Below are 27194 nucleotides of genomic sequence, written 5' to 3' on the forward strand. Positions count from 1 at the left end.
TGCAGTAATACAAGTCAGAAGTTTTAATAATTATTACACTTATCTGTCTTTCTTTGTTCAATATACATATTAATATGAAATGTGATTTAATAATACTGTACATTGCATGTTTTAAATAGCACTTAGCAGTAAAGAGCTGAAGGAAAACTCTCAGCTGAAAGGATAGAAGAAAACCTGCGTGAGGATTTTATTTCTGTAAATGGGATTTGGGCTCACATCTTGCTTCAGCTTTTAAGTTTTCTTTGTCCCGTTCTGCCCACTCCTCATCTGTGTCATCCACTGAAACCCCTTCTCGCGCTGCTAGCTTGCGATAAACCTCGCACTCTATCTCTGCTCTGTAACACACAAAACAAGACCATATATTAATCATGTACAAGCATTATATTATATATAGTTTATTGTTATTAAAATTACAAGAATTTGAGAACCGGGCTTCATGTCATACTTTTTAAGGAATCTAACACAGTCTTGGTGTCCGTATATCTCAGCTATACGCGCTGGCTTGTCTCCACAGCAGTCCTCCTTATCAATAGGTGCATGGAGTGAGTGCAGCAACCGCAGCACTGCCAGCCGACCAGACTCTGCAGCAAAATGGGCAGGGGTCCACCCATACTCTGTCCTCAGGCACGGTCTGGCTCCATGCTTTATAAGTATCCTCGCCATTTCTGTGTGTCCTATGGAAAGATATAATTAGTTTGTGAGCAAGTTAAGAATATTTATTTTGATGAATTAGGGCTATTGGGAAAATTAAACAATATTGTGCAGAGTGTTTTATAAACGTTTTCAGGGACCCTCCTTAAGGTTTTGGCTCACTCATTTCTCTCCCTGTAAAAAACAGCAGCTGGACCTTTAGCTAGGAGCACGCCTGACACACAAAAAGCCAGGTGTGAAAAGGGGTGTGGGCCATAGCAGAGGTTTTGGGTGAAACCATTGTGAGACCTTGCCTCGCCCTAAATAGCCAGAAAACCTGAAAAGAGACCTCTCGATGTTTGAAATCTTGGGAGATGTTGTCTTTGTCTATTGCGTGTGTGTGAAAAAGCCACCTTTCATGTAATGAAACACATGATTAATAGTGGGTCAATGACCCTCTTAAGGGACAACTTGCACTTGGGACTCTCCACCATTTGGTCTTAGAACTGAACAAGCTTCTCGGATGAGAGGTGAAACATCTTCAAGAAAAGTCCAGTCACGTTTTTTCCTTGATTATTCTAAAAATGTTTAGGTACAAGGACCGGACTGAAAATGAGTAAAAAAGCAGGCCAAGCATGTCCAAATAATGTTGAAAGACTGGAAAACTATTGCTGAGGTCAAGGTCACTGTAAAAATGTACGAACAAGTCTGGCACCTTGGAAGCAAAATATAAAGAAATGAGGTGTAGTGCAAGGCTTTTGTACAGTGCTGCACATGCCTAAAAGTACCGCGTTTCTGCAATCTGATTGGCTCATTAGAAATTACAATAACCGAGATGTTGAAAAGGTGTACCTAAAAAATTGGCTATAGTGTGTAATCACAGTTTTAACATACAAGCACAAAAAAGACATTGTTGAATATTTAGAGACTGGACTGGACGCAGCAACTCAAAACTCTGATTCTTAGCAAACTACAAGGTTGGCCTGTAGCTCCCATGTTGGCTCACTTTTTGTTTTTTGTCTCAGATGGCCTGACTCAGCAGGTGAGGGTAAATGCAGTTTCTGAATTTGCCTTTGCCCAACAAGTTCAGGAATGGCTCCTATATGCTCCAGATCAAATGGGTGGTGCAGGACACCCAATATCCAGCCCCATTCCGGAGTAAATTAGAATCAATGAATTCAAAATAATACACTGAACAAAAAAAAGTTTTTATATAATAAACTGTTCTTAATTGATGCAAAGATAAAACCTAATGCTTAATAATGTTGGGATATTATTATGGACATGTTAAATTGTAACATAATGTTTAACAGATAATGGTTGTCCTGTTTTTAGATCACACACAACTGTCTTATCCACAGGTTTAAATACTGATGGTAACTTGCAGTGGTTTAGTATTAGTCCTGTTGATTTTTAAAGAATTATTTCATTGTTGCTTCACTATTAACGGAGCATGCAAAAGTGATGGAAAAATCAACATCAGAATTCAACACCGATTCACTTTTAACAGAGGGTGAAAAATTGATATAAAATAAATGTTCAACATCAATGTTGAACTTTAAAATGTATTTTATCCGACTCTGATATTGTTTCAATATTAATGTAGTTTAAAAATTTGATGTAATGTCAGATTTCAATGTTGAATCAATAGAATTGAGGAAAGGGCTTTTTTTGTCAAGCTTTTACAGAAAAATTGTCATCTTTATGGCTCTTAAAGGAGAAACTGTTTCCATAGTCTTTTAATGAATGCTGTCTACTGTATTAAATATTTAGTGAAAAGGCAGCTCTAAAAATATTCATGAATTCCGACTTTGTGCCTAAATCGTTTTTACGCACGGTATAAAGCGCAGTTTAGTGTACTGACACTAACATTTATGTTGCATAAACAGCGTACACGTGGCCTAATCACATTTTTCATTTTCATTTTACAGCGAATGCGAACAGGTAATTTGAGTCCAAGACTTGCGCAGTCACCAGGGGACAAGGATACCCCTCATTTTCACGTATTTAACGAACTACCTTTAGCCGCTGCCCAGTGGAGAGGTGTCTTGCTGTACCAGTCGATGTCTTTCTGGTTGGGATTGCACTTATTTTCCCTCAGAAGCTCCTCAACTTGATCACAGTCGCCTGCTGCTGCAGCTTGGTGCAACTCTGACATTTTAACCTAGCAACAGTGGATCCTAGCAACGGATCAACACTAGATGGCTCCTAACCCGAAGGTAAAAACGCGGAAAGGAAAACAGGGCGTGTCTAGATAGTTATCAATAATATAATATATTAATAATACTATATTAATATTCAAAAACAGCAAGCCTGTCTTAGGAAGTGAAAACTCATTTTAGGTACTATAACAAGTAAATAAAGGTAACGCAATCCTTATTGTGTTTGTTTTTACTCATTGTGTGGAAATAAATCAGGCTAACATTTTAAGTGTCCTGTGCTTCACAGATATAGCCAGATTCTTAATGAATTGCTTTATTAGTTACAACATTATTTTATTCACATTCATGTCTCTATACTGGTTTTCCACATCTGCTGACAAACAATTCCCAGATCTAACGGGCCTATGAAGCACATTTATTACCCCAGTACATTTTTTCTTGACTTTAGTCATTTTGACCCTGCCACACATGTATCCCTTCATCTAGATTCAAGACTTTGAAGACATGCTCCCTACTTTTAAGATTACGCTTAAATCTTTCCTTTCTGATAAAGCTTATAGTTAGGGCTGGTTCAGCCTGAACATCTCGCCATTAAAGGCTCGGGCTTGTGGAGGGGCTTTCTAAATGCACCGAGCATTTCTTCCCCAGGTGTTTATACACCGCTGCAGCATGTCATTAATGTTAATTTTCATGCCACAGTCGATTTTTGTCTCACATCTCTGTGTGTGCCCTTTTTCTCTTTCCTTTCTGCCCCAGACGGTTGCAGCAGATGGCTTCCCCCTCCCTTATCCTTGTTCTGCTCAACGTTTCTTCCCATTAGAAGTTTCTAAACTGTAAGGAGTTTTTTTCCAATCTCAAAAATTACTTAGATAATATCCCCATGAGCCAGCACTGATAGTTTGAGTTTTCCACTCAGAGACTCTACGTTAAGACATAAAGTGCCTTAAAGTGACCGTTGTTTCATAAATGAAATGCCAAATAAATATCCATAGAAAAAAAATAAAATTAAACAGCACCAATTGTTAATGCTCAAATCTTTATTATAAGCAAATGCAAGTCATTTTGGATTAAAAGTGAAAACGGCTGTAGGAATCAAACCATCTTTAAGGATTGTCAAAAAACAAAAATCAAAAATATGACTCTGTACGTGTTTCTAGAGACTTGACCTGATAAAGAATATTATAACCTGTTATAACAATAAATCCAAACAAATGTAAAAGCTATAAAAGCTAAGACTAAATCCCTTTTATTTATACATTCATCTTGATGATTTGGCTGTAGAGATTTATTCTAAGTCTGCATTACTGCTCTTTTAATCAGAGTACAAATGCTAAGCAGCTGTAAATCTGCCAGCCAATGCAGTCTGCAAAACTATCTGTTTAAATGTTTAGAAACCATGAAAATAAATAAACAAACCAGTTTTAATCTATGTAAACACTTTATTGGGACAAATATATAAAAAGTAATAAGACAAATTGTTACTTCATATTGAAACAACGTATCAGACACATTTTGGCTCCTCCAGAGCTGGAAGAAACAAAGAAAGATTTTTTTTAGTGCTGTCATTAATTCTCCATTTCTGGAAATTTACTTTTGATAGATAATTCACCTGTGAGTTGCTATTAATAATACATAAAAAAAAGAAGCATTGATCAAAAAGAGACTTTTATGTATTAAACGTACCAATTGCCGTATCACTTGACAGCTTTTAAGCCTCATCAATCTCGTCCTTGGCACTGGCTTCATTCTTGTATACTGGAAAAAAAAAAAAGTCAAGATACACTAAACTAGCAAAGGACCTTTTAGTCATTCCAGTAACACTAACTAGCAGTCTACTAACCTGATTCCACACTTTCTGCCAAGGCACCAGCTCTGGCCACTCCTTTCCAGTATTTCTGCATTTGTTTGTTCACATTCACTCCCTCACACTCAATTTTAACGTGATACTGAGGAACAGTGATGTCCGAGTGGTCTCCGATGCTGATTACTGTCAGTCTGAGTGGTTTATTAATCACAAGGTTGAAAAAGTCATCATAAACTGTGTCATCCCAAGACTCCTCAGACTCCTTAAATCCATTTAAGCAGCACAAAAAGGCCTGAGGAGCCTTCTCCAACAGAGTCTGAGGCAGTGATCTTATATTACCGATGTCAACTTGAGACTCATTTCCATAGTCAATGAACACAACATGCAGTGAAGTGTCAGCTTTCTCAATAACCTGGGCTCTGTACCATTGGTTGTCATCGGAATACAGAGCGAGGCATGGACTGCCTGGACCAGGAGTCTCAGGGAACAGTTTCTGCTGTGCCTCTCCTGCGTCCTTAGCAAGCTGCGACACTTTGCAGAGGTCCTCTGTGTTGGCATATTGACACCAGAAGAAATGTGGTCCCACAACGCAAGATGCATATACCATCTCTGTATCGTTGGGGGAAAGTCGCGGCTCTTTGTACATGCATTTAAAAACATTTTCTTCTGCAAAGCAAATTTGTTTCGCATCAGGTTCAGTCTGACCACCCTGTGGGAGGTTTTCTGTTTGATGGCTTTCAGCACCAACACATTCTTCTGTAACCGGATTCCAGTATTTCTGCATTAGTGTGTTCACAGACACTCCTTCACACTCAATTTCAACATGATACTGAGGAACACCAACCTCTGAGTGGTTTCCTATGCTGATTACTCTGAGATTAAGTGGTTTATTAATCAAAAGAGTGTAAAAGTCATCGTAAACCGAGTCATTCCAGGAGCCCTCGGACTCCTTAAATCCATTTAAGCAGCACAAAAAGGCCTGAGGAGCCTTTTCCAGCAGAGGCTGGGATAATGATCTGATGTTCCTGATGTCAATCTCGGACTCGCTTCCATAGTCAATAAACAAAACATGCAGTGTGCTGTCCGCTTTCTCAATTACTTGGGCTCTGTACCATTGGTTGTCACTGGAATATAGAGCGAGGCATGGACTCCCTGGATGAGAAGTCTCATGGAGCATCGTGTCCTTCTGTGCCTCTCCTGCTTGCTGAACAAGCTGTGACACTTCACGGAGACCTTCTGTGTTGGCATACTGGCACCAGAAGTAAAAGGGATCCCCAATGCAAGAAGCATATACAGTCTCTGCATCGTTTTGGGAAAGCTGTGGCTCTTTGTACATGCAAAGATTGTCATTTCCTTTGGGAACATCAAAATGAGTTGTGTTGTTCTCAGTTTGAATGCTTTGGGAGAAACCTTTTGCTTGATCAGTCTGGTTCTCTGAATTTTCTCCTGACAGTGATTTCCTGTTTTCCTGCACTAAGCTACTGATGAACAGCTTAACACATTCAATATTCACTGCATATTGAGGAACCACCATCTCTGAATACTTTTCCTTATTAATGACTGTCAATTTGAGCGGCTTATCAGCCACAAGATTGTAGAAGTCATCATACACGTCATCATCCCAGGAGCCTTCAGACTCAAAGCCATCTAGAAAGCAAAGAAATGCCTGAGGAGGAATCTCCAGCAGATGCTGGGGTATTGACCTCACATCTTTAATGCTAACTTCAGACTCATTTCCATAGTCAATAAATAGAACATTGAGAGTACTGTTAGTCTTTTGAATTACTTGAGCTCTGTACCACTGCTTGTCACTGGAAAAGAGAGCAAGGCATGGACTTCCAGGCACCAGTACCTCAGGAAAAACTGCGTCTTGAATTTGCCCAGTTTCCTGAGCAAGCTTTGATATCATGTTGAGATCTTCAGTGTTGTACTGACACCAGAAATAATGTGGTCCAACAATGCAGGAAGCGTACACGTCCTCAATCTGTTTTTGAGAAATATTTGGCCAATTGTACATGCAGATGGTCAAGTTTTTCTCAAGGCAAGAATTGGAGTGCTGTGTGTCTGAGTCACTGTGGCAAATCTGAACAGAAGTCTCTGCCACAGTTTTGTCTTCAAGAGTGACATGCATTATGGGTTTTGTTCCTTCATCCAAAACCGTTGCATGCTCAATCCGTGGTGAAGCGACATTAGCTGTGGATTTTGAACTCTCCTTTAAATCATCTGCAGCAGACATCCTATCGTTACCATGGACTCCATTTTGTCCTGCTGTCTCCACCAATACTGATTCTTGTGCTGAACAGCCTTTGTTCAAGCTGTTAAAGTGGTGCTGGTCAGTCTGCTGATTGACATCGGTCATTTTGTTTTGTTTAGTTTTAGCCATCCTCTCTCTGACTTTCATATTCACACTCACTGAGCCATCATACAGTTCAACAATTAGCTTTCCATTTTCCACTTTTGCCACGGAAATGGTGAAACTACGGCCAACAGCACGATCTGCAAACCACTGGTTGACCTCCTGGGGAAATTCTGCAGGGACATCAAACAGTCCGAGGGGAATAGCCTGCACTGGAAATGACCTGGCCGCGCTTGCTTCAGTGGGAAAGGGACAGATATCAGTTTCACTGACTACAAGAGTATCCCCATAGTCCACAAAGTGCACTTTGTGCTTTGGAGTTATTTCTACTACTTGACCTCTGTACCACTCATTATCAGTGTACCTCGCAAAGCACAAGCTATTGAGTCCAAGAGTCTGATCTGAGCGCTGTGGCTCGCTAAGGAGTTGTGCAACACTTTCCATCAATTTGTCAAACAATTTGGCATTCCTGTCCAGTTGACAGTAGAAGTGACTGACAGTCTCTGAAGACGTTATCCACACATTTTCTTTACCACCCATCTCAATATTATATGTGGAGTAATTGTACACATCAGATGTGACTTGTGGAGGAGATTGCAGATGTGCCTCAGACTGTGCACATTTCTTATCCAGAAGCTTGTGTGCACTACCAGATGCAGTCTGAATGTCTACCATATTAAGCAGCAGACCTTCTTCATCCGATTCCACTGCCTTTACAACGCATTTCAAACTATTGTCTGTCGACGCACTTAAATCCACAAACTTGTGAAACTCTGCTAAGGCATCGCTATTCCAAGTAGTGGTAACAGGATAAGTAGGTCTCTTCAGACTGAATAAGCAACATGGGAAAGCCTGAGTACTTAGCCGCAAGAAAGCTGGATCAATGGGGTGCACATCTTGCAGAGGGACCTTTTGAATTTGACCATAGTCTATAAATCTCACGTCTACAACCGGTGAATTGCTATTAGCAACGATCCTTGCTCTGTACCACATGTTATCATCTGGATTACGGGCAACGCAGATGGACTGAACAAGTGGCTGAGAGCGGGCGGATGAATAGTGATTTTGCAGATCTTGCATAAGGCATCTGAGGGAGTCCTCATTTTCTGTTATTTGACACCAGAACTTCTGTAGGCTTTCAATGCAAGACACCTTTACAGTGACACTACTTCCTTCAGTGAATACACTGTCATGACAAGCACTTTGCAACTCAGAGCAGAAACTTGATGCAGTATTCCCATTGCAATCTACTGCAGGTTCAGAGCTTGCTTTCGTATAAATGTCACCGTTACAAGAAGGAGATACACACTCTTGTCCACCATTGACCGTTTTGTTTTTGGAGCTTGGCGCAGTTCCCTCCGGTACACCACCAGGAATGACATGGACTTTGTTCTGTAAATTCATGCATTGTTCATCTTCAAGTAAACTGAGAATGGATGAGTTAAGAGATTCATTCTGGACAATTAAATCCTGCTCAAGCTTAGGGAGGGGAATAAAGTCTGCCTTCTCCAGAAAAGAACTGTTGACACAGGTAGCATTAGCTGCATAGAGTGTAATATTATAGACATCTTGAGTTGCATCATAGTGGTCAATCGTCACCACCACAGTCTTGTTCAGCAGGAGTGAGTTCAACAAATCTGTCTGCACTGCAGTCCACTCTCTGCCATTTTCTTTTATTCCATTTAGAGAACAACGATATGTGATAACTGGCATTCTCAGGAATTTGCCAGCCAGTGGCCTGATGTCTTCAACAGGCACCAAGTCATTTTTTCCTTCATCCACATGAAAAACTTTTACAGCACCATCACAGGTCTCAATGTTGTGCTTTAGTAATGAGCGGTGCCATCTGCCATCTGTCCCTTTAGCAGCACATGGATCCCCACAGCTCTGCGGAAGTTCCTCTCCAAAACTGGAGCTCTCTTCATAGTGTTGATGGATCTGTTCAGACAATATCTTCACTGCTTTTGAAAGAATAACAAGCTGGCAAAAAACATTTTCTGGATCAATTACCTCAGTCACATAAACCGTTTCCAAAATATCAGTAAGCAGCTCTGGGTAAAAGTATTGGTTATGTTTAGCAAATTGGCTGCTAACATTCAGGCTCTGTTCCTGTGTTACATCAAAGGCCTCAGAAGACTCATCATTGGGCAAATTTAGGCATTTCAGTACAAAATTTTTAAATTCCTCCACTGGGATCTTCTTTGGAACTCTAGACTTGCACATGTGCTTCGAAACAACTGGTATGTCAAGGAGAATTGTCCTATCCGGCATCAGTACATATTGAACGAGTCCCTTAAACTTCTTCCCAGGCAGAGACATCAAAAACTTTGTAGCTCTATCGGGGAAATTTTTCTCAAGGGACAAGATATTTGCAAGTATGCAACATTCGATTTCAGGAGGCAGGAGAAAGCTGTCATTTTGAGCCCATGCTAAAACTTCACTTGTGGCAATGTGGGGCTGCCCCTGATCAATTAGAAAAAGACTGTATGTTTGACTTTCAATCGATATGATCCGAGCTCTGTGCCACGTTTCGCTGATGCAGACCAGACAGAGATCCCCTGGTTTCCCTTCTAATCCAGAAAACTTCCTGTGAGGAGTCTGAATTTCCTCTCTCATCTGCTCGTAAATGTGTTTCTTCTCATCATCCATGTTTACCCATAATTCCACAAGACCACAGTTGGGTTTCAGGTTCACCCTCGTGATGAGAACAGAGATTTCTGTTCCTGGTGCTGGAAGCCCGGGAATTGAACACATCGTGAAGCTTAGACATCAAATATATCTGCAAAATAGTAAAGACAAATGTGTTCCCACTTAAGAAAAAAAACAAAAACAAAAACTTCAGTCCATTATTTTTTTAAAGGCACTTAAATTGTACTAAACTGTAGTGTGGCCTAGGTTACTACCACTCTGCATTTAATGATAGCAGCCCCTCCCTGAGCCTGGTTATGGTGGAAGGTTCTCCTTCCCATTGTTGCCAAGTGCTTGTTCACAGGCGGTCATCTGATTGTTGGGGTTTTCTCTGTATTATTGTAGGATCTTAAACTTCCAATATAAATCACTGAAAAGGCGATGCTATTGTGATTTCAACAGCATACAGATTTGAATTATATTCAGTTTTATACAAATAAGACTGAACTGACTTCACAACTGCTGCAACGCCATGTACTGTGGGATCGATATAGTTCCTTATTTTTAAAATGCAACTTTTACATTTTGATGATGGTGCATGCATTTTTGCGTTATAGTCATCTATGTCAGAACTGTTAGCAGAGAAACAAAGTAACACTTTGCATAATTTCCATGAGATAGCAATTTTTGTTATTTCTAACCATTAACCAACCAAAACTTATATAATCTGTACTGACTTTGCAGTAATTTCTAATGTAACTGGAAAGGTTGTTAAACACACCAGATGATTATCTGGCCACATGTGCATTCAACTATTTTACTTATGCATTTATCTCATTGGTTATTCTTATAAGAAGAGGATTATTATTCAGGTCTGTATGTCTTGAGCTGCAGGGAAATGCATTCCATAAAGGCAGAGGAGTCTCAGGTTTCTTAAAAACATTCACTTGTTGGACTGTTTAACCGCTCACTTAACTGACAACAGCAGATGAACAAAAACAAATATGATGATAGAGAGAAACAAATTTGTGCCATTTAAACCACTCAAAAAATTGCAGCAGCTGTTTGAGTTCTTTTTGAGCTACTGTGATCTACTAACAACTAATGTGCATTTAATCTAACTTCAATCAGGCCAGAGGATTCCAGTGAGACTGGTGGTGTTCATTTACAAAACAAACAAGCTATATGGTAAATGGCCTGTATTTATATAGCACTTTACTTAGTCCCTAAGGACCCCAAAGCGCTTTAAACAACCAGTCATCCACCCATTCACACACACTGGTGATGGCAAGCTACATTGTAGCCACAGCCACCCTGGGACGCACTGACAGAGGCGAGGCTGCCGAACACTGGCGCCACCGGTCATACACAGGACTTAATGACCCATCTCATTATTAGCACATTAAAAACTACACATAAAGACAGCTCAGGCAGCCTGATGAGGAGAGACACACTCAAGATCAGATGAGAAAGCAGATCATTTAAATTTCACAACACTGGCATTCGGTGCCATCTACTGTCCATCTGCAGAACATGCCAACATTTTTAAAAGATATATCCAATAACTTAAGTTTATTCAGGTGAAAGATGTCTATCCAGGTATGCTTTTCCTGCACTGGCACTGTGTTTGGGGTCATTGTCATGCTTAAAAATAAAGCTGCTGCCAATCAGACGCAGATGGTGTTGTATTGTGGATCAAAATCTGGTGCTAAGAGACCACCAGCACCACTGGCTGAAATGCAGCTTTAACATGTTTTACAGATAGCTGTAAACACTCACTGTTGTACCTCTCTCTCCGGACCTCCTTTGTACAACCACTGGAACCAAAAATGTCAAATTTGGATTCCTCACTCTTTTCTTAACGCTTAGATGTGTAACCTTCACTGTTTGTCTGCTGTTGATAGTTTTAGGCCTGAAACGTTTTTGTCCACCATAAAAATCTTTTAACAAATACTGCAGACCTTGCATAGATATGCTAAGTTTTCGGCGAATAGTTATTTGGGAATCACCTTGTTGGTGCAAAAATAAACAGTCTACTAGCCTTAAGTGCCTAAAGATACAATTCAGTATTGGTTATTTACTAAGCTGTCTATGATGTGTCACCAACACTGATTCAAAGCTTGAGTTACGGGACTATTTTTAATGCTTGAATGACTCATAGATCAAGAAAAAAAGAAAAAGAAAACATGAGGTGACCAAAGAAAACGTTTGAAAAACCTTCAGAAAGTCTGGAGATAAATTGCTCAGGTCTGTTTTTTTCCTGGCGTATTGCAAGCAAAATAAAATTAAAGGTAGTTTAAGACTTTTGTCACCAAAAGTGCCCGTCGCTTCACAGTTTAGTTTGCGTGCTTTTTCACATGTGTTACACGCATCTTCAGCTTAATGGGTTTTTTTTTCTCACCACGTCTGCTGCAGGCCACACGTCTCATCTTGTTCCTGTCGTTAAACTCAACTGGGATCCGGTAGGAGGAGGACATGGGGGCGTGCACTCACGCCTTTTAAAGGCTTCGATGAGCCATGACACAAAATCCTCCCGGAGATCATGTGTTTGTATTTTTGTTGTTCTTTTCTTTTCTTTTTTTTAATAAAATAAAATATAGAGTCTAACTCCACATGCAGCACAATTTAAAGCCCCGGTCCCTCCCTCCACTTCCTCTCTCCCTCCCCCGGCTTTTCTATTTTCAGCCAAAACAAAAACAAAACGGGAAAAACTTACATTTGTTTTGAACGCGCACATGCCCACACACAGCCACGCACGCACACAGGTGGGTGCAGAGCAATGATGCCGAGCCAATCACGCTGCACGCTTCGTGTTCCGTGTTTAGAACCGAAATCACACCCACAACTGTCACGGCAGCAGCTTGTTTTCCACGCAGTCACACCGTACGACCAGGAAGTCGTAAAGCGACGTACACTCTTCCCGTGATCATAATATTTTTGAAGGCTTCCCACGAGATCGAGCGATGGTAGGCGACTTCTAACAAGGTGCTACATTGTTTGTGATCCACGAGAGCTGAGCTCTAGCGGAGGTCTGCAGGGGGGGTTGTGATCGCCTGCGTTCTTGGGGGGTTGTGAGACAAAGAGCTGGACTTTGGTGTGCACTTTTGGAAACTGTTTTCTCACTGAGCTCAGAGGCTCTTACATGTTGGTGCAGCTGGCATAGCAGATCCAGCTCATTGTGACCTATAGATGCAGCGTAGCTCGGCTTGCTGGTGCCTGTAGTTATGTACAGTTGCATGTGGAAGTAAAACGCTTAGCTACATGTTGCACTGCTGATCATCTATTTGTATCGCCGCTGAATCTGCTAGTTTAGGTGGCGGCTTCCTGACTTCAAGTCAAAATGCATATTTCTTTATTTTTACATGCTGACTCTATGAGAAATTAGTTTTCACCACTGTGTAAGCTTTCCTATACATTTTTGGTGCTGTCTCCAAACTGCTGCATGTCTCGCTGACATATTTACACTTCTGATTGCAAATTTAAACAAGGAACTACTACTAATACTGATGGCTTATTTAGGGCTTTTGCAGGTGGACACACTTATTAATAGAAGCATTCAAATCTGCCCAGTTTAATAGATTAAGACTGAACGAGAAAAGTTGTTCTGGTTGTGCATTAGTAGAATTAAAAACATATCAGTTTGCAAAATGAGTGAAAGTTTCATTTAAGCTGACAGTGCTGAGCTATAGGGGGAGTTAAAAATAATGGTATCTCATTTGCTTTGTCATGTTAACTCCGTTGACAGTGACTTGTTCCAAAATGAGTAAGAGGAAAGGCAAAGTGATCACTGAAGCAACAACTTTCAAGAGCCGCAAAGTCGCAGCTGCGAGTATCGAAAATACGCCAGATGATGCAAACCCAAGTCATCAGGGGATCTGTTCCAAGGCCTTCGCTCAGTTTTCTACAGTGAGTATATCGCCCCAACATTAAAACCCACACAAAGTTTTGTCTTTGCTCCTCCCGGCTCGTTAAAGGTTAAATATTGTTTCCTGCTTGTGTTCTTAGGGCGACATTGGACTCATTGAAAGCATCAGTCTGAAGAATTTCATGTGCCATCATTCTTTTGGTCCGTTCCAGTTTGGCCCAAATGTGAATTTCATAGTTGGCCACAATGGAAGTAAGAGCTTTCCCTTCACTTGATTGTACCTGGATGTTGTCATGTCTGACATGTGATTTTAATTGGGTGCAGCTGTTCTTTTCCCTATAGAAACACTTGCTGGCCACTTTATTAGCTACAGCATGCTACTATGGGGTTGGACCTCCTCTCACCTTTGGTCCATGTTGACATGATAGCATCACACAGTTGCTGCAGGTCCATGATATGAATCTCTCTTTACACCACATCCCAAAGGTGCTTTTCGATTGTACAAGTTATTTGAGTACCTCGAACTCACCGTCACGTTCAAGAAACCCAACCGAGAGGATTTGGGATTTTTGTCATCCTGTGTTATCTCGCTGGAAGCAGCTTTCCGAAGATGAGTACACTGTGGTCATACAAGGATGGGCATGGTTAGCGACAAAACTCGGGTTGGCTGAGGTGTTTAAACAATGCTCAGTTAAGCAAAGTGTGCCAAAAAAAAGTAGTCCCCACAACATTACACCACCAAGAGCCTGAATTCAAATTTTGATGCTACCATCCAGAAATTGAAAATCATTGTAGCCTTGGTTTCCTGTTCTCAGCTGACCCAGTCTGGTCTTCTGCTACTCTAAGTTTCAAGGCTTGCCATGCTCTGCATTTAGAGATGTGCTTCTGCACGCCGTGGTTGTAACGAGTGGTTATTTGAGCTATTGTTGCCTTAAGCAGTGCAGTTATTCTTCTCTGACCTCTGACATCAACGCGAGAACTGCCACTCGCTCGATATTTCTCTAGTAAACTCTAGAGATGATTGTGTGGGGAAAGTCCCAGTAGATGAACAGCTTCTCAAATACTCACATAAACAACCATGTTACATTCATGTTGCGCTTAAATCACCTTTCCTCCCCACTCTGATGCTTGGTTTGAAATTCAGCAGATCATCTCAACCATCTCTGCATTGCGTTAATGATGAACAGTCGTACTTAACAAATTGAGAGTTTGTTTTTAAAATGATATAACAGACTTCTAATATATCAGGAAGGAATGGCATCTTGAGACTTCAGGCCTAAATCCAGAACAAAACCTTGTCACCCTTTGTGGATTAACAATACAGTGAATTTTGTTATCTACACAAGAACGTTTGATCCATCCCTCTCCAGCTTTGTTATTTTGTCACTTAACACCACACAAACTCCCCTGTAAAACATTTTAAACATTTAGATTTCTTTCACTGAAAAAAATACTTTGCAGGATTTACAAGATTATCATTTATTGCTCACTTGGCTGAATCATTTTAGGTGAAGAATCAGCTTATGTAAAGAACTGTTTAATGCTGGGCTGACTGAAAATTTGTTTATTCAAAGACGGCTCCCTGATTTCTTTTTTTTTTTTCAGTCAATGCATCATTTACAATCATTTGCATAGTTTTCTAGCTCTGCCGAGCGCCGCATGTCTGTAAGATGCTTTACATGCACCGATTTAATTTGATGTCTTGTAACTGGTTTATCCCTCAGGTGGAAAAAGCGCTATCCTGACCGCTTTGATTGTAGGCCTCGGGGGAAAGGCCACTGTGACGAACAGAGGAATGTCACTGAAAGACTTTGTGAAGACCAATGAAAAGTAAGTAATAGATCCTAATATCGTCCCTCAGTAATAAATCGTGTGTCTTTATTTTAGTGTTAAAAATGCTTTAGATTTCTTTACTAGCAAACATCACTAAAACAATGTTAAAAATACACTCTGGTTTCTAGTACTGCAGATGTAACTGTAAAGCTGAGAAACAGAGGGCCAGATGCTTACAAAAAGGATGTTTACGGCGACAGTATCACCATTGAACATCGGCTCTCGAGTGATGGATGCCGGACCTGCAGGCTGAAAAGCAAATCAGGTGACTTTCCACAGATGCTGTGACTGGAAAATTTTCTGTGAGTCAGTCCAAGTCTTGTGAAACCTTCTGGAAATCTTAGATTAACCAGACACAGTTGGGAGTGAAGACCAAACACTTCAGCCACACTGTCACCTCCTAATACTGTATACAGTCTTTACTCTCAGTCTGGAATTTTCTCTATAAACTTGTATATATTTTATTTGCATGGCACTGCTTTCAGCCGCTGGTTTTCCTATGTTGTAAATGTCATTTTATAAATAAAAGGAACTTAAAGTGCATGTGCCAGTATGCATGTTCACTCTTGTACCTGACCATTTTCAGAAGAATGTTCTTCTGTATGTTAAGCCGCTAACATTATTATAACACTATTATTACATTCTCACACAAAATCACAGAATTTATTCACGTTTCTTCTGTTGAATCTACCAAAAAAATTACCAAAGTAACCAAGTTTATCAGGCATAAATTAGTATTTATGCACCAACAAGATTCACAAAGAGCTATTAGCTAAAAACCTGTCATATCTCAGCATGGTGGGCAGTGTGTCCTTACCAGAAAAGTGGAGGACAAAAGAAGAAGTGGCAGGCCTAAAAAAATTGGTGAACTGAGTGTCTACAGCCTGGAAAACACACTGGAGGCTCCGTCGTGTTTTGGGCTATATATCGGCCAGTGGTGTAGGAGATCTTGTCCAAATTTAAGGAATTATGAACACAGTACAGTATCATCTTATTATTTTCCAATGAGTGGCATGTAAGTTATAACCTCTTTTAAAGGGCAACAGAGGTTCAAACCACTTTACTTGCATTTTATCTCTTTTAGGACATCTCGTCTCAAACAAAAAGGAGGAATTAACGGCCATTTTGGACCACTTTAACATCCAGGTACTTGCTACTTTTAAATTTTTTTTCCTGTAGATGCCCCGAGGTTGTGCTGCTTCCTGCACAATCATACACATTAAAGGACTTAACGGGGTATTTGCTTGTGTATTCCAGCTGGATAACCCAGTATCCATTCTCAGCCAAGAAATGAGCAAGCAGTTCCTGCATTCAAAAAGTGAAACAGACAAGTATAAGGTAGCGTAACGCCACGTTCGCTAAAAGCGTTAAGATTCAAAGGTTACACCTGCAATGAAGCTCACTTTGATAAGTGCTTTCTTTTCTGCTTTTTTTCGTTTGTAGTTCTTCATGAAAGCAACTCTGCTCGAGCAGATGAAGAGAGATTACATCCACATTAAACACACTAAAATGGTCACGCGGGAGCAGGTTGAGAGGCAAGAGGAGGTACGGCATTCCTCACACAAACCGCTGAACGTTGATGTTGCACATCAAGCGAGATTATAAAGCAAATACACGTTGGAGAAATGTTATTTACATTGTTTATTTCTGGTTAAACACTGACAGTTTTAAAAGCATCTTCGTCTTTTAGGTTTCTCTTGATTTTCTGCCTTTTATTTGGGAGCCCTAATTGTATCCAGTTGCAGCTTATATGTTTATCTATGATTAGCATTTGATTTTTACATGAATAAAACATATTTTAAAATGCTTTTGTGTCCAGTGTCTCAAGGACCTGAAGCAAGAGTTCCTGCAGAAGAAGGAACGATATGAAAATGTTGCATCCTTCAGTGACATGAAGGTTGTTTTGGAGAATCTGAAGAAGGCGATGGTATGGTGTTTGGTAAGACTTGATCTTGAGGCTTGAACGCAACATTTGCTGGTTGGATAGAGCTTGCAATTTTTAATAAATGTGTTTGTTTGTTTTTATCTCTTTCAGGTGAGTGAGAAGGAGCAGCTCTTAAAGCAGTTGAAGGAAGACATTGAAAAGGAAGAAAATAATTACAAACCCAAGGATAACCTTCAGCTCTGTCAGGTGAGTCACAAGTGTTTCTTTTCTGTTAAATATACAACCCTATTTATAAATGTCAGACCACTTCAGACCTTCATCTCTGCATAAACTCAAAGTCCTTCCTTCACATAATGCATGGTTGTGTTTACAGTAGATATCCTGAGGTTGTGGGGTGGGGGAGGGGGGAGTGGCTCTATCCTGCTGGTAATTATTTGCAGGCATTGTCTTTAAAAACCTGTTTCTGTCTCTCTCATCTTCAGACGAAGATCATACAGCTAGAGAAGAAGCTTCAATGCATCAAAAGCAAAATTGACACTCTGAGAGAAGAGCAAGAGTCTCTATCAGAGGACAATGTTAAGTTGAAAGAACAAGCGAAGATCATTAGCAAAGCACACAAGGACCAGGAGGTAATCCCTGACAAACGGCGCTGTGTTAATCTGCACATTTATTTATTTATGCATAGAGAAATATTTGAAGTCATGTTAATGTCACAATCTTTTCCAATAGGTCGTTTATTTTCGAGCTCTAAACAAGCTGAAACAGTCGGAACAAGAGCAAAACCTTCTCCAGGAGAAGCTTAACAAGGCAAAAGCAAGGTGAGGGAGTAAGAGTTGATGTTAATACAGCTGATGTATTTGTTTTCAATTTTTTTTTTTACTCTGTTTCAGTAAGAGTCTGAACAGTGAGGGAGACTCGGAATACACCAAACGGCAGAAGAGTTTAAGTAATCTGAAAGAGCAGCTTGGAGAGCTCGAGAATAAGTGCGTGCACCTGAATCAAGACATCAAGAACAAACATCAGGCGCTTCTCAAAGGGAAGGAAGAACTGGACAAGATGAGGTATAACAAAGTAAATCAGCTCTCGTGTAAACATATTGTCAAGGAAGTGAAAGTTTGTGATCTTGCTCTCTTTGTATTTACCAGACTGGAGGAAAGGAACGTACAGGCTTCATACGAGTCCAAACTAAAGAGGAAGAATCAGCTGCTCGCCAGTCGATCGAACAAACTGAAGCGCTTTGGAGACCAGGTGCCTGACATGATGAGTGCAATTAGCGAGGCTCATGCCACAGGACGCTTCCTCAAGAGACCTGTTGGTCCAATAGGTAACACTCATTTTCAGGGCTTTTTTTTTTTTTTTTTTTTTTTGGATAAAAATATTTTCAGACTTGTTTTGTTTGACTTTTCATTTCAATACGATCTGCTTGTTAACATTCTTGATGAGAAGACTGATAAAACTCTAATGTTTGCATACTAAATTAAAAACAAACACCAATAACCAGTTTGACTAGAACAGAGACTGAAAACTGGAAACAGGAAGAAGTGAGTCATCTATCAGCTATCACATCTAAAGCTCTCTGATCAAGAAAATGTGCCCTGTTAGCGTCATTGCCTCACAGCAACGAGGTCCTGCGTTCCAAACCTGGTTGCTGGTGGGGGTCTTTCTGGGTGGAAATTCTCACTCTGGCTGTGTGGGTTCTCTTTGGAAACTCCAACTTCCTCCAAAAGCCCAATTCTGTGTTTCATTTATCTCTTAATTCAAGTGTGGGCGCTTGGAGTCATGTCACTCCTGAGTTGAGTGGGTTCTAGTAGCAAAGTTGGAAAGTAAGGTGGGAAAAAAAAAAAAGATGACTTGTAGCAAGATGTCTGTGAAGGTTCTCAGTCATCCAGGTCATTGTAGTCTAAGGAGCTTGGAAAGCCTCCTAGAAGACCAGACACCAGCTAGGGAGGATTAGAAAGACAAACGCAACAACATTGACGGCCCAGCACTCAGACAGAAACTGGTTCATCCCAAAGACAAAACTCCTAAACACAAACTTAACAATGTGGTGTATGCTGTACAGTGTAGCGAGGAATGCCCAGACCTCTACTTCGGAGAGACCAAACAGCCACTTCACAAGCGCATGGCACAACATAGAAGAGCCACCTCCACAGGACAAGACTCAGCTGTCCACCTTCATCTAAAGGACAAAGGTCACTCTTTCGAGGATGCCAATGTTCACATTTTGGACAGAGAGGACAGATGGTTTGAAAGAGGAGTGAAAGAAGCCATTTATGTCCACTGTGAGCGACCATCTTTGAATAGAGGCGGTGGTTTACGACACCAACTGTCTGCCATCTATAATCCAGTTTTGAGTTCCCTCCCCAGACGCCTTAACGCCCACTCACATCCTGGGCCATCTGACCTCAGGAAATCACATCATAGGGTGGGGCCAGGTTTCACAATGAGCTCACCCGAAACCCTGGCTGATTGTGATGTACACCCGTTTTCACACCTTTGCTTGTGTGATTAGGTAGAGGATCATTAGTCCCTTATGGGCAGACACTCTGACCCTAGAACTGAAGAAGCTTCTTGGATGAGAGGTGAAACGTCTTCAAGCAACTTAAAGAAGTCCAGACACTTTTCTTTCCAAGCTCCTTAGACAACTTGTAGCGAGGTAGAGCCATTCACTAGTAGTCATAATACAGTGCAGGGGTCGTTTTTCTGTGCTTGAAAGCATGACTGAAGAAAAGTCATGGATAGTGTGGTCGATTATCTCTGTATGGCTTATTTAACAAGTCACAAGCACACAACAGTGGCGGTACAGATTACAAGTTGAAAACTCTGACTTCAGACTTTAAATGAAGCACATCATAAAGACAGGGAGTTGCTCCACATGGTTTAAAAAGCATCTTATTTTCCTTGACATCAAATGTGAAACGTGTCCTGCTTCTCTCTTCTTCACAAGTGTTGACATTTTGTTGCTTTTTCATGAGAAACTGAGAGCGTGAGAACTTGTACGTTTCCTCTGGGCAGATCAAATGTGCGCATCTGACCTAACTGCACAAGGAGATTACTTCTGATTGGATCACTCCCCAACTTGTCCCATCTTTCTGAACAACTTAGTTTGTTCTGATTGATCCGTCCATTTTCATCTCATTTTATTGTCGGACAAAAGCGTCAATACATTTCATCGTAGTTTTTCATTATTGTGCATTAGTTTTTGTCATGTTTTCATCTTGACGCTAACTAAGCTAACGAGTTTCTAGCTGCAGCTGCGTATTTACTGTACAGACATATGTCTAATGTTCTTTTCTTTCATGCAAAAAAGCAAACGCTGAACCTTTTTTATAAACATCTTTAACATTTAAATAATACAAAGCTTTCTACTTTTGATATATTGAAGTTGACAGTCTGTGTTTATTCCCAGGGGCATGTATCAGTTTAAAGGATCCCTCGTTAGCTGTGGCTGTGGAGTGCTGTCTGCGGAGCTTCGTGAAGGCGTTCTGTTGCGACAACTACAAAGACGAGGCGGTCCTCCAGGAGCTGATGACTCGCTTTTATCCAAAGGGCAACAGGCCACAGATTATTGTCAGCCCCTTCTCTGATAAACCGTACAACATTCATGGAAGGTCGGCATTATGTGAGATTTTCTCTTCTTTTTCTTATTACGTTTTTCTGGAACTTTTGTTTTTTTTAAGCGTGTTTTGTTTTCACTCTGTGCTGTTTCACAGGAAAGCATATCATCCGGAGTACCCATCGGTAATGGACGTAATCACAGCAACAAGCCCAGTCATTATCAACTGTCTGATTGATATGCGAGGGATAGAATCAATCCTTATAATCAAAGTAAGTGTCTTACTAAGACCTGCTTATGCCTGGATATTGCCTAGAGTGGTGCTTTAGGATTGATGTTGCATTTGATTTTTTTTTTGTTGTTGTTGTTGTTGTTTAATCTCAGGAAAAAGATAAAGCGAGGAGGGTCATGCAGCACTGCCGTCCACCTAAAAACTGCCGTGAAGCCTTCACTGTTGACGGGGATCAGGTGTATCCAAACCGTTATTACACGTCTGATTTCAGCATGGCAAAATATCTCGGTGGGGACATTGAGACTGAAATAAGGTAACCACTTAACCACATTCAAGGCTTGAGTGATTGTCTTTCACATTTACACCCAGTTGAATGCTCAAACCCGATCTTTATGTCACATGGGAATGACAGTAGTATAAATTGTCCCTGAGCACAGTCCCCCCCCCCCCAAAAAAAAACAACAAAAAAACAAAAACAAACCCAATTTCATGTGACTTCATAGATGTGGTATGTTATGTTTGTGGTATCCTGTCTGTTCCAGTATGCTGGACTCAGACCTGGAGAATTACCAGGCTCAGCTGTCCAGGTTTCAGCTCCAAGTGAACTCTGTCACCGAAGACATTGTGAATATGGAGAGCAATCTTAACAACACCATCCTGACCATGAAGACAACACTGGTCAGTAAAAAGATACACCTGAAGCTGTTTGGGTTTCCTTTCATTTTCTGCATTTGCAGTCTGTCTCCTCTTTTTGTGGTTTCTGGCTTCCAATTAAAGCAGAAAGCTAAAGAGCTGACAAGTGAATTCAGTTTTAGGGCTGAATATGTTGATTACTGATTTTCTGGAGTCAAATGTGAAATAAAGCATATTTTTAAAGGGGTTATATGCTTTAAAAAAAGTAGTTTCTTAGTGTTTCAGCCTCAGTAGCTTTGACACAGTAACATCTGCTGTAATATTTACACCTCTGATGAAATCTCACTTTATTATAATAGAATATTTAATAAAATAGCTTTATTTTGATACCAGGATTGTTTACACAGAGTTTGTAATTGCTGAGAAATACAATATTCAGTTTGGGCATGTCATTTTCGAGAAGGAAGCTCAGAAAGCCCCACAATCTTTTTAACAGGTAAAAAGATTGTGGCTATTTACTCCCCTCACTAAAAATCAAGTTAGCATCCCTTTCAGTTTTACACTGATTTACTAATGTACCTTGCTAACCAAGATAGTTGCTCAGTGTTAGCATTGGGCGTGTTTAGTATATAAAAAAAAAAAAACTCAAGATGGTGACAACAGGAAAATCCAGTCTTGCAAACAGTAATCCATAAGCTACTATGTATCCATCTTTTATGTGAAGTCTATGTTCCAGTTGCTGTTTAATGCTGGCAAATCAGTGCTGAAAAGTGTGATTAATGTGATTTTTAATTAACATTAGATTACATTTATTTTCTCTTCGTTGCAGGCTTCTGTGAATCATGTCAAAGCAGCAATAACTGATCTGGTGACTGCTAGTGAGGAGCAAATTAATGACATCAGCTCACTGGTGATACTTCAGTTTTTATTTTTATCTGTTGCGTAACAAACTAAACGCTGCCATGAATTATGCAGGTTAAGTGTTTCTGAATGTTTGAAATTGTGCAGGAAGAAGTTGCCCAAGAGAATCAGCAGAAAATCGAGGCAGAGAAGCAAAGTGTTCAAGAAGCAAAGGCAGAACTCGACAAGCAGCGAAAAATGGCCGAAGACTCAGATTCCAAGTACTCATCTGTCAGAGACCGGATTGATCAGCTTCTAGAGGAAATAGAGCCCCTTAAGGTGCAGTAGAGGTTTTACAGTTTCAGGTCTACAACTTGTTGTTTTGCGCAGGTTTCCAAACCTTTGTGCTCTTGATCTACAGGATGAACAGCTGAAACTGGAGACGGAGTGTGCCAAGCATGAACGAAACCTGAAAATCTTAGAAAACAAAGCGAAGGCTCATGACAACAACATTGAAGGCATGAAAAATGAACTTGCCCAAAGAGAAGAAGAGCTACAGGTAGGAAGATTTTTTTATTTTTCAGCATGATACGGTGTAGTTAAGCTGTAGTTTAGCTGTTGTTTAGCTATTCACGCCAGCCAGTATTCGGTGAATTCAATCAAAGAAAGTCAGCAGACGTCTCGTGATGTTACGACAGGAATACGTGGCAAAGGCTACAGAGATTAGTCCTGAACGGCAGCACGTGGTCGGCAACACCAAGAGCATCGGCACAGAAATCACTCGACTGAATAAGAAGATCAAAGTGTACGAAAGCAACCACGGCGAGCAGCAGCAGGTGGTCAGGTGAGAAACTGAAGGCTTTCAGCAACAGAGGCAGAAATTATTTTAACAGTTAAAATTTAAATGTTTATTGAGCTAATTCCTCAATCATGTTAGTGCATGTGTAAACTGTATGTATAAAACTGGTAGAATGTAGGTAATCTAATCAGGTACTGTACCTGTGTACAGACTTAAGGTACTTATAATATATATTAATCCCAGTTTCCCCCTAGACCTAAACTGGCACCCCACTCAGCCAAGGATTTTCACCTGAGCTGACTTGTTTTATTAGCTAACCTAAATAGACTATTAGGCATTGCCATGGTTAAAGTAGACCAGAACCATCCAGAACGATGGTCCAGGAACTTTAATTGAGCCAGCATATCCTCTCAGCACCTTCTTTTTTTCCTTCTCATCAGTGTGATGCCTTCATGCTGCAGATGTCAATAAAGTTGTTGTTACTGAAATTGAGTATTTAGCTGCCTGCTCTGTCTGTGCTTACTTGTATTTGCTCAGGATATAAACCGAGTAGCATTTATCGCTGTTGACATTCAAATGTTTCAAACAGCACGAGAAATAAAGACGCTGCGTCTCCCAAGGAGAAAAGAAACATTCACGTGTGAAAAGTTTACTGAATAGAAAGGAGAGATGATGAAAGATGTAAGGAAGACGCAAGATTAATTACATTTAATACATTATTTCAGGTTAGTTTTTTTCATATTGTGGAAAACCTGGAAAAACGAATTGAAATCTAATAATTTTCTTTAGTCAAAGGTTGCATTACAATACTAGACTGTCCAGTTTAGTGCATACTAAATTGGTTAGTTTGCAGCAGTGTGGTGAAGTTTACAGTAAAGCAGCAATGTTGGAGTAGTGCACAGCAGCCTGTGTTGTTCATGGTCAATGTCCGGTGACATCCAGAGTAGCAGACATCAAATTTAAGCTGCTCTGTTATCTTGTTGAATTCAGATAAGTCCAAAAAGAGCAGCAATGGCACATGTTAGCTGATCACAGCTGTATGCAAAGGAAACAAATCTATTGGAGCTCGAAGTACAAGTTTATATCTTATTTTTAAGTAATTTTTCTTCTCAGTGCTACACCTGACAAATCCACTTTAACCCCTTTTCACACATAAAACAACAGCTGAAAACAACCCGGACGTATGAAACGGGCAACTGTTATGATTCGCTATTGTTTTTCCTTGCCCTTATGCTTCTGCTAATCAAAGATGACTATCATAGATTGCTACATTTGAGTCGGGTTTTTGAAGTAAACAATAGACTCCTCGGTCTCCTGCACGCGCTCTCGACCTCCGGTGTTAAAGACCATAGGCGCACCACCACAGACGCATCGACGTCTGTGACGCACATGTGCAAAAATAACTGCATTAATCTGGTGCAACGTTACATTGAATAATTATTGTTATCTACTAATTGTTGTCACCATACTTAAATGTGGTGTCTTACTTTAGATCGAACAGTGTTTTTGTATTCACTATCTTGAATTTATTTACATATTTATTGAGGGTGCAGTGTTAGAAGCACTTCTGAATGTGTCATGGGTGTTAATTGTTTTATTAACACCTATGACAATTAGAACGCTATTGGCATCGAAAACCTAGACCTGGTGGAACTTAGCTGTTGTACTGGATAAAGGAATATATTGGGTTTTTTTGTAATCAAAATGTCCAACCTTATATAGATAATATTTTAGATAATATTTTAGAAAGCTCTGTCTCAACCGGCTGCAACAGTTAAATCCTTCTCAGACACTTATGCATCAGTAATAATATTAATTTCATTATGTATAGTAGTATTACCCTTATAGGACTCATTAGCAAAGTTGATGTGCAGAGCTGTAGCAACTATAGAGATATAAACTTCAAGTAGGAGTAATGGATGGATTCAAGGTGGGGGTTGACAGATGAGACCGGGCAGAAGTCTCTGTGGACTATGATGATAGCAGATGACACTGTGATTTATAGAGTAAGGAGCAGGAGGAAGAGATCCTGGAAAAGTGGAGGTGTGCTCTGGAGAGAAGAGGAATGGAAGTAAGGAAGCAAGACAGAATACATGTGCGTGTGAATGAAATGGTGATGACACTGGGAGTAAAGGTAGTGAAGGTGGATCTGTTTAAATACCTGGAGATCATCCAAAGCAATGTTTAGTGCACAAACAAGGTAAAGAGGAAAGTGCAGACACAGTGGAGTGGGTGGAGATGAGTGTCAGGGGTGATTTGTGGCAGAAGGATGGCAGCAATGGTGAAAAGGAGTGTTTACAGGAGGCCTGCGATCTATGGTTTGGAGGGGGTTGCACTATTCAAATGACGGGCGGCAGAGCTGAAAGATGTTAAGATCTTTAATGGGAGCGATCAGGAAAGTTGGAGAGGCAAAGCTGAGATGTTTTGGACATTTAAAATTGAAGTGTTTAAAGGTAGAATTTACTCACACAGCAAACATGACTCATACAGATTTAAAAGCTGACTTAGTTTGCTGTAGACCAACTGTATTTTTTCCAAAAACTTTTTTACTTAAAGGCTTCTTCAAAGACATCTTCCATCTTCATTCTAACCTATCATTTTCCCTGGATTTCATCTCCCAAGAAATAAGAAAGGCTCGCTTGAGTTTCAGCTCATCTCCTTCGGACTGTCTCTTCCCCTGTACGGATTAATCAGATCTGCCTGTTGGCCATCACTAAATCATCTCCTGCCCTCATTTTACATGTGCACACTGAAAGCTGAATTGAGAAGAATTTAGGCTATGCCAATTTCTTCCCTCTGACCTCATTAGGGAGTACGCCGAGGCCCTCGCTCTCTACAGAGAGAAAACCAACCAAGTAAGAGATTTGCGGAGGTTCATCGATCGTCTGGATAACATCATGTCAGACAGGCAGAACAGATACAAAATAATGCGAAGGTAAGTAACGATCTTGCACGGTAGAAAAATATAATATAAGGATTCATTGACGTGGGAAATATTGTACTTTTGGCTAAAACTTTTTCTTCTCTTTTCTCTGAAGGTCCCTGTCTGTCAGATGTAAGTTATACTTCAATAACTTCCTAATAAAGATGAACTGCTGTGGATCTATGATTTTTGACCACAACAACGAGACGCTCTCTATCATGGTACGTGCTTATCTCTCTAGTTTGCCAGAAAAGTTTGTTACATTACAGCAAACCAGGAGCACAGTTAATATAAGTAACACTCAAGTTTGTTGGCACTGAAGGTAAAGCCTCCAGGCAGGGAGGAGGATGGTGTGAGTGACATGAGGTCGCTGTCGGGTGGTGAGCGCTCCTTCTCCACTGTTTGCTTCATGCTCTCGCTGTGGGAGATTACCGAGTCACCCTTCAGATGCCTCGACGAGTTTGACGTCTACATGGTGAGTGCACAGAAAACACATTAGTCGCATGTAGCCAGTAGAAAATGCTTACGGGGTTTGGCTTTTACTCACTTGAGTTAACAGTTCCATTTCTTTTGCTGCGGCAGGATATGCACAATCGAAGAATCTGTCTGGATCTGCTTCTGGAGTTGTCAGAGCGGCAGCATCTTCGACAATTTATCTTCATTACACCTCTGAACACCAGGTAATGTATTTTTGTGATGTTAGCTTTGATATCCTTTGACGTTTTCTCTGTGGAGGCTGATGTGCACAAGTGGAACAATTGTAGATTTTTGTTGTTGTTATTGTTCCTGAAATCATTTTATGTCAGTTTGTCAGGTAAGTATTTTTGATTGATCCTATATTCTTCTTTTTAAACCTCCCGCTATCCATCTTTACCTTTTAATCTCTAAAAATGACCTGTGATTGACAACTGATCGAAAGGTTCGTATTTTTCAGCAATCTACCCAAGTCGGACCTCATCAAAATCCACCAGTTGCGGGCTCCAGAAAGACACCGGGGTCAAACAGAAGATGAAGATGTTTAAACTTCAGTGACATCAGTGGATGAATG

At 40.4% G+C, this 27194-nt stretch overlaps 4 protein-coding genes across 7 annotated transcripts; 2 read left to right on the forward strand and 2 right to left on the reverse strand.

Annotated features, from left to right (window-relative positions):
• Window positions 1–87: 87 nt before the first annotated feature.
• ankrd66 (ankyrin repeat domain 66) lies at window positions 88–2816 on the reverse strand. Its single transcript, XM_085144090.1, has 3 exons — window positions 2650–2816; window positions 446–674; window positions 88–335 (listed from the first exon to the last, which is right to left on the reverse strand). The coding sequence occupies exons 1-3, from the start codon at window positions 2786–2788 to the stop codon at window positions 188–190; spliced, it is 516 nt and encodes a 171-aa protein (XP_085000216.1). The 5' UTR covers window positions 2789–2816; the 3' UTR covers window positions 88–187.
• Window positions 2817–3446: 630 nt separating this feature from the next.
• On the forward strand, window positions 3447–27194 carry smc6 (structural maintenance of chromosomes 6). 4 transcript variants are annotated; one of them, XM_085144059.1, is made up of 27 exons: window positions 3447–3625; window positions 13326–13486; window positions 13586–13697; window positions 15170–15275; window positions 15407–15543; window positions 16363–16424; window positions 16536–16616; window positions 16722–16823; window positions 17098–17217; window positions 17314–17409; window positions 17646–17792; window positions 17893–17981; window positions 18054–18224; window positions 18309–18487; window positions 20573–20774; window positions 20877–20991; window positions 21104–21264; window positions 21494–21629; window positions 22414–22494; window positions 22593–22763; window positions 22846–22983; window positions 23123–23268; window positions 26033–26158; window positions 26262–26367; window positions 26469–26621; window positions 26729–26826; window positions 27081–27194. In XM_085144059.1, the coding sequence occupies exons 2-27, from the start codon at window positions 13340–13342 to the stop codon at window positions 27166–27168; spliced, it is 3270 nt and encodes a 1089-aa protein (XP_085000185.1). In that variant the 5' UTR covers window positions 3447–3625; window positions 13326–13339; the 3' UTR covers window positions 27169–27194. The 4 variants fall into 4 exon arrangements, with proteins under 4 accessions (XP_085000185.1, XP_085000183.1, XP_085000182.1 ...); XM_085144057.1 differs by lacking the exon at window positions 3447–3625 and adding an exon at window positions 12378–12565; XM_085144056.1 differs by lacking the exon at window positions 3447–3625 and adding an exon at window positions 12378–12546.
• On the reverse strand, window positions 3958–12131 carry tdrd6b (tudor domain containing 6b). The gene is made up of 4 exons (XM_085144055.1): window positions 11982–12131; window positions 4633–9731; window positions 4476–4547; window positions 3958–4319 (listed from the first exon to the last, which is right to left on the reverse strand). The coding sequence occupies exons 2-3, from the start codon at window positions 9704–9706 to the stop codon at window positions 4501–4503; spliced, it is 5121 nt and encodes a 1706-aa protein (XP_085000181.1). The 5' UTR covers window positions 9707–9731; window positions 11982–12131; the 3' UTR covers window positions 3958–4319; window positions 4476–4500.
• On the forward strand, window positions 18752–20566 carry LOC146496015 (uncharacterized). Its single transcript, XM_085144240.1, has 2 exons — window positions 18752–18814; window positions 19118–20566. Exons 1-2 carry the CDS (start codon window positions 18752–18754, stop codon window positions 19673–19675), a joined length of 621 nt encoding a protein of 206 aa, XP_085000366.1. The 3' UTR covers window positions 19676–20566.

The sequence above is a fragment of the Neolamprologus multifasciatus genome, chromosome 19, assembly GCF_963576455.1.
Source record: "Neolamprologus multifasciatus chromosome 19, fNeoMul1.2, whole genome shotgun sequence".
Classification (NCBI taxonomy): Eukaryota; Metazoa; Chordata; class Actinopteri; order Cichliformes; family Cichlidae; genus Neolamprologus; species Neolamprologus multifasciatus.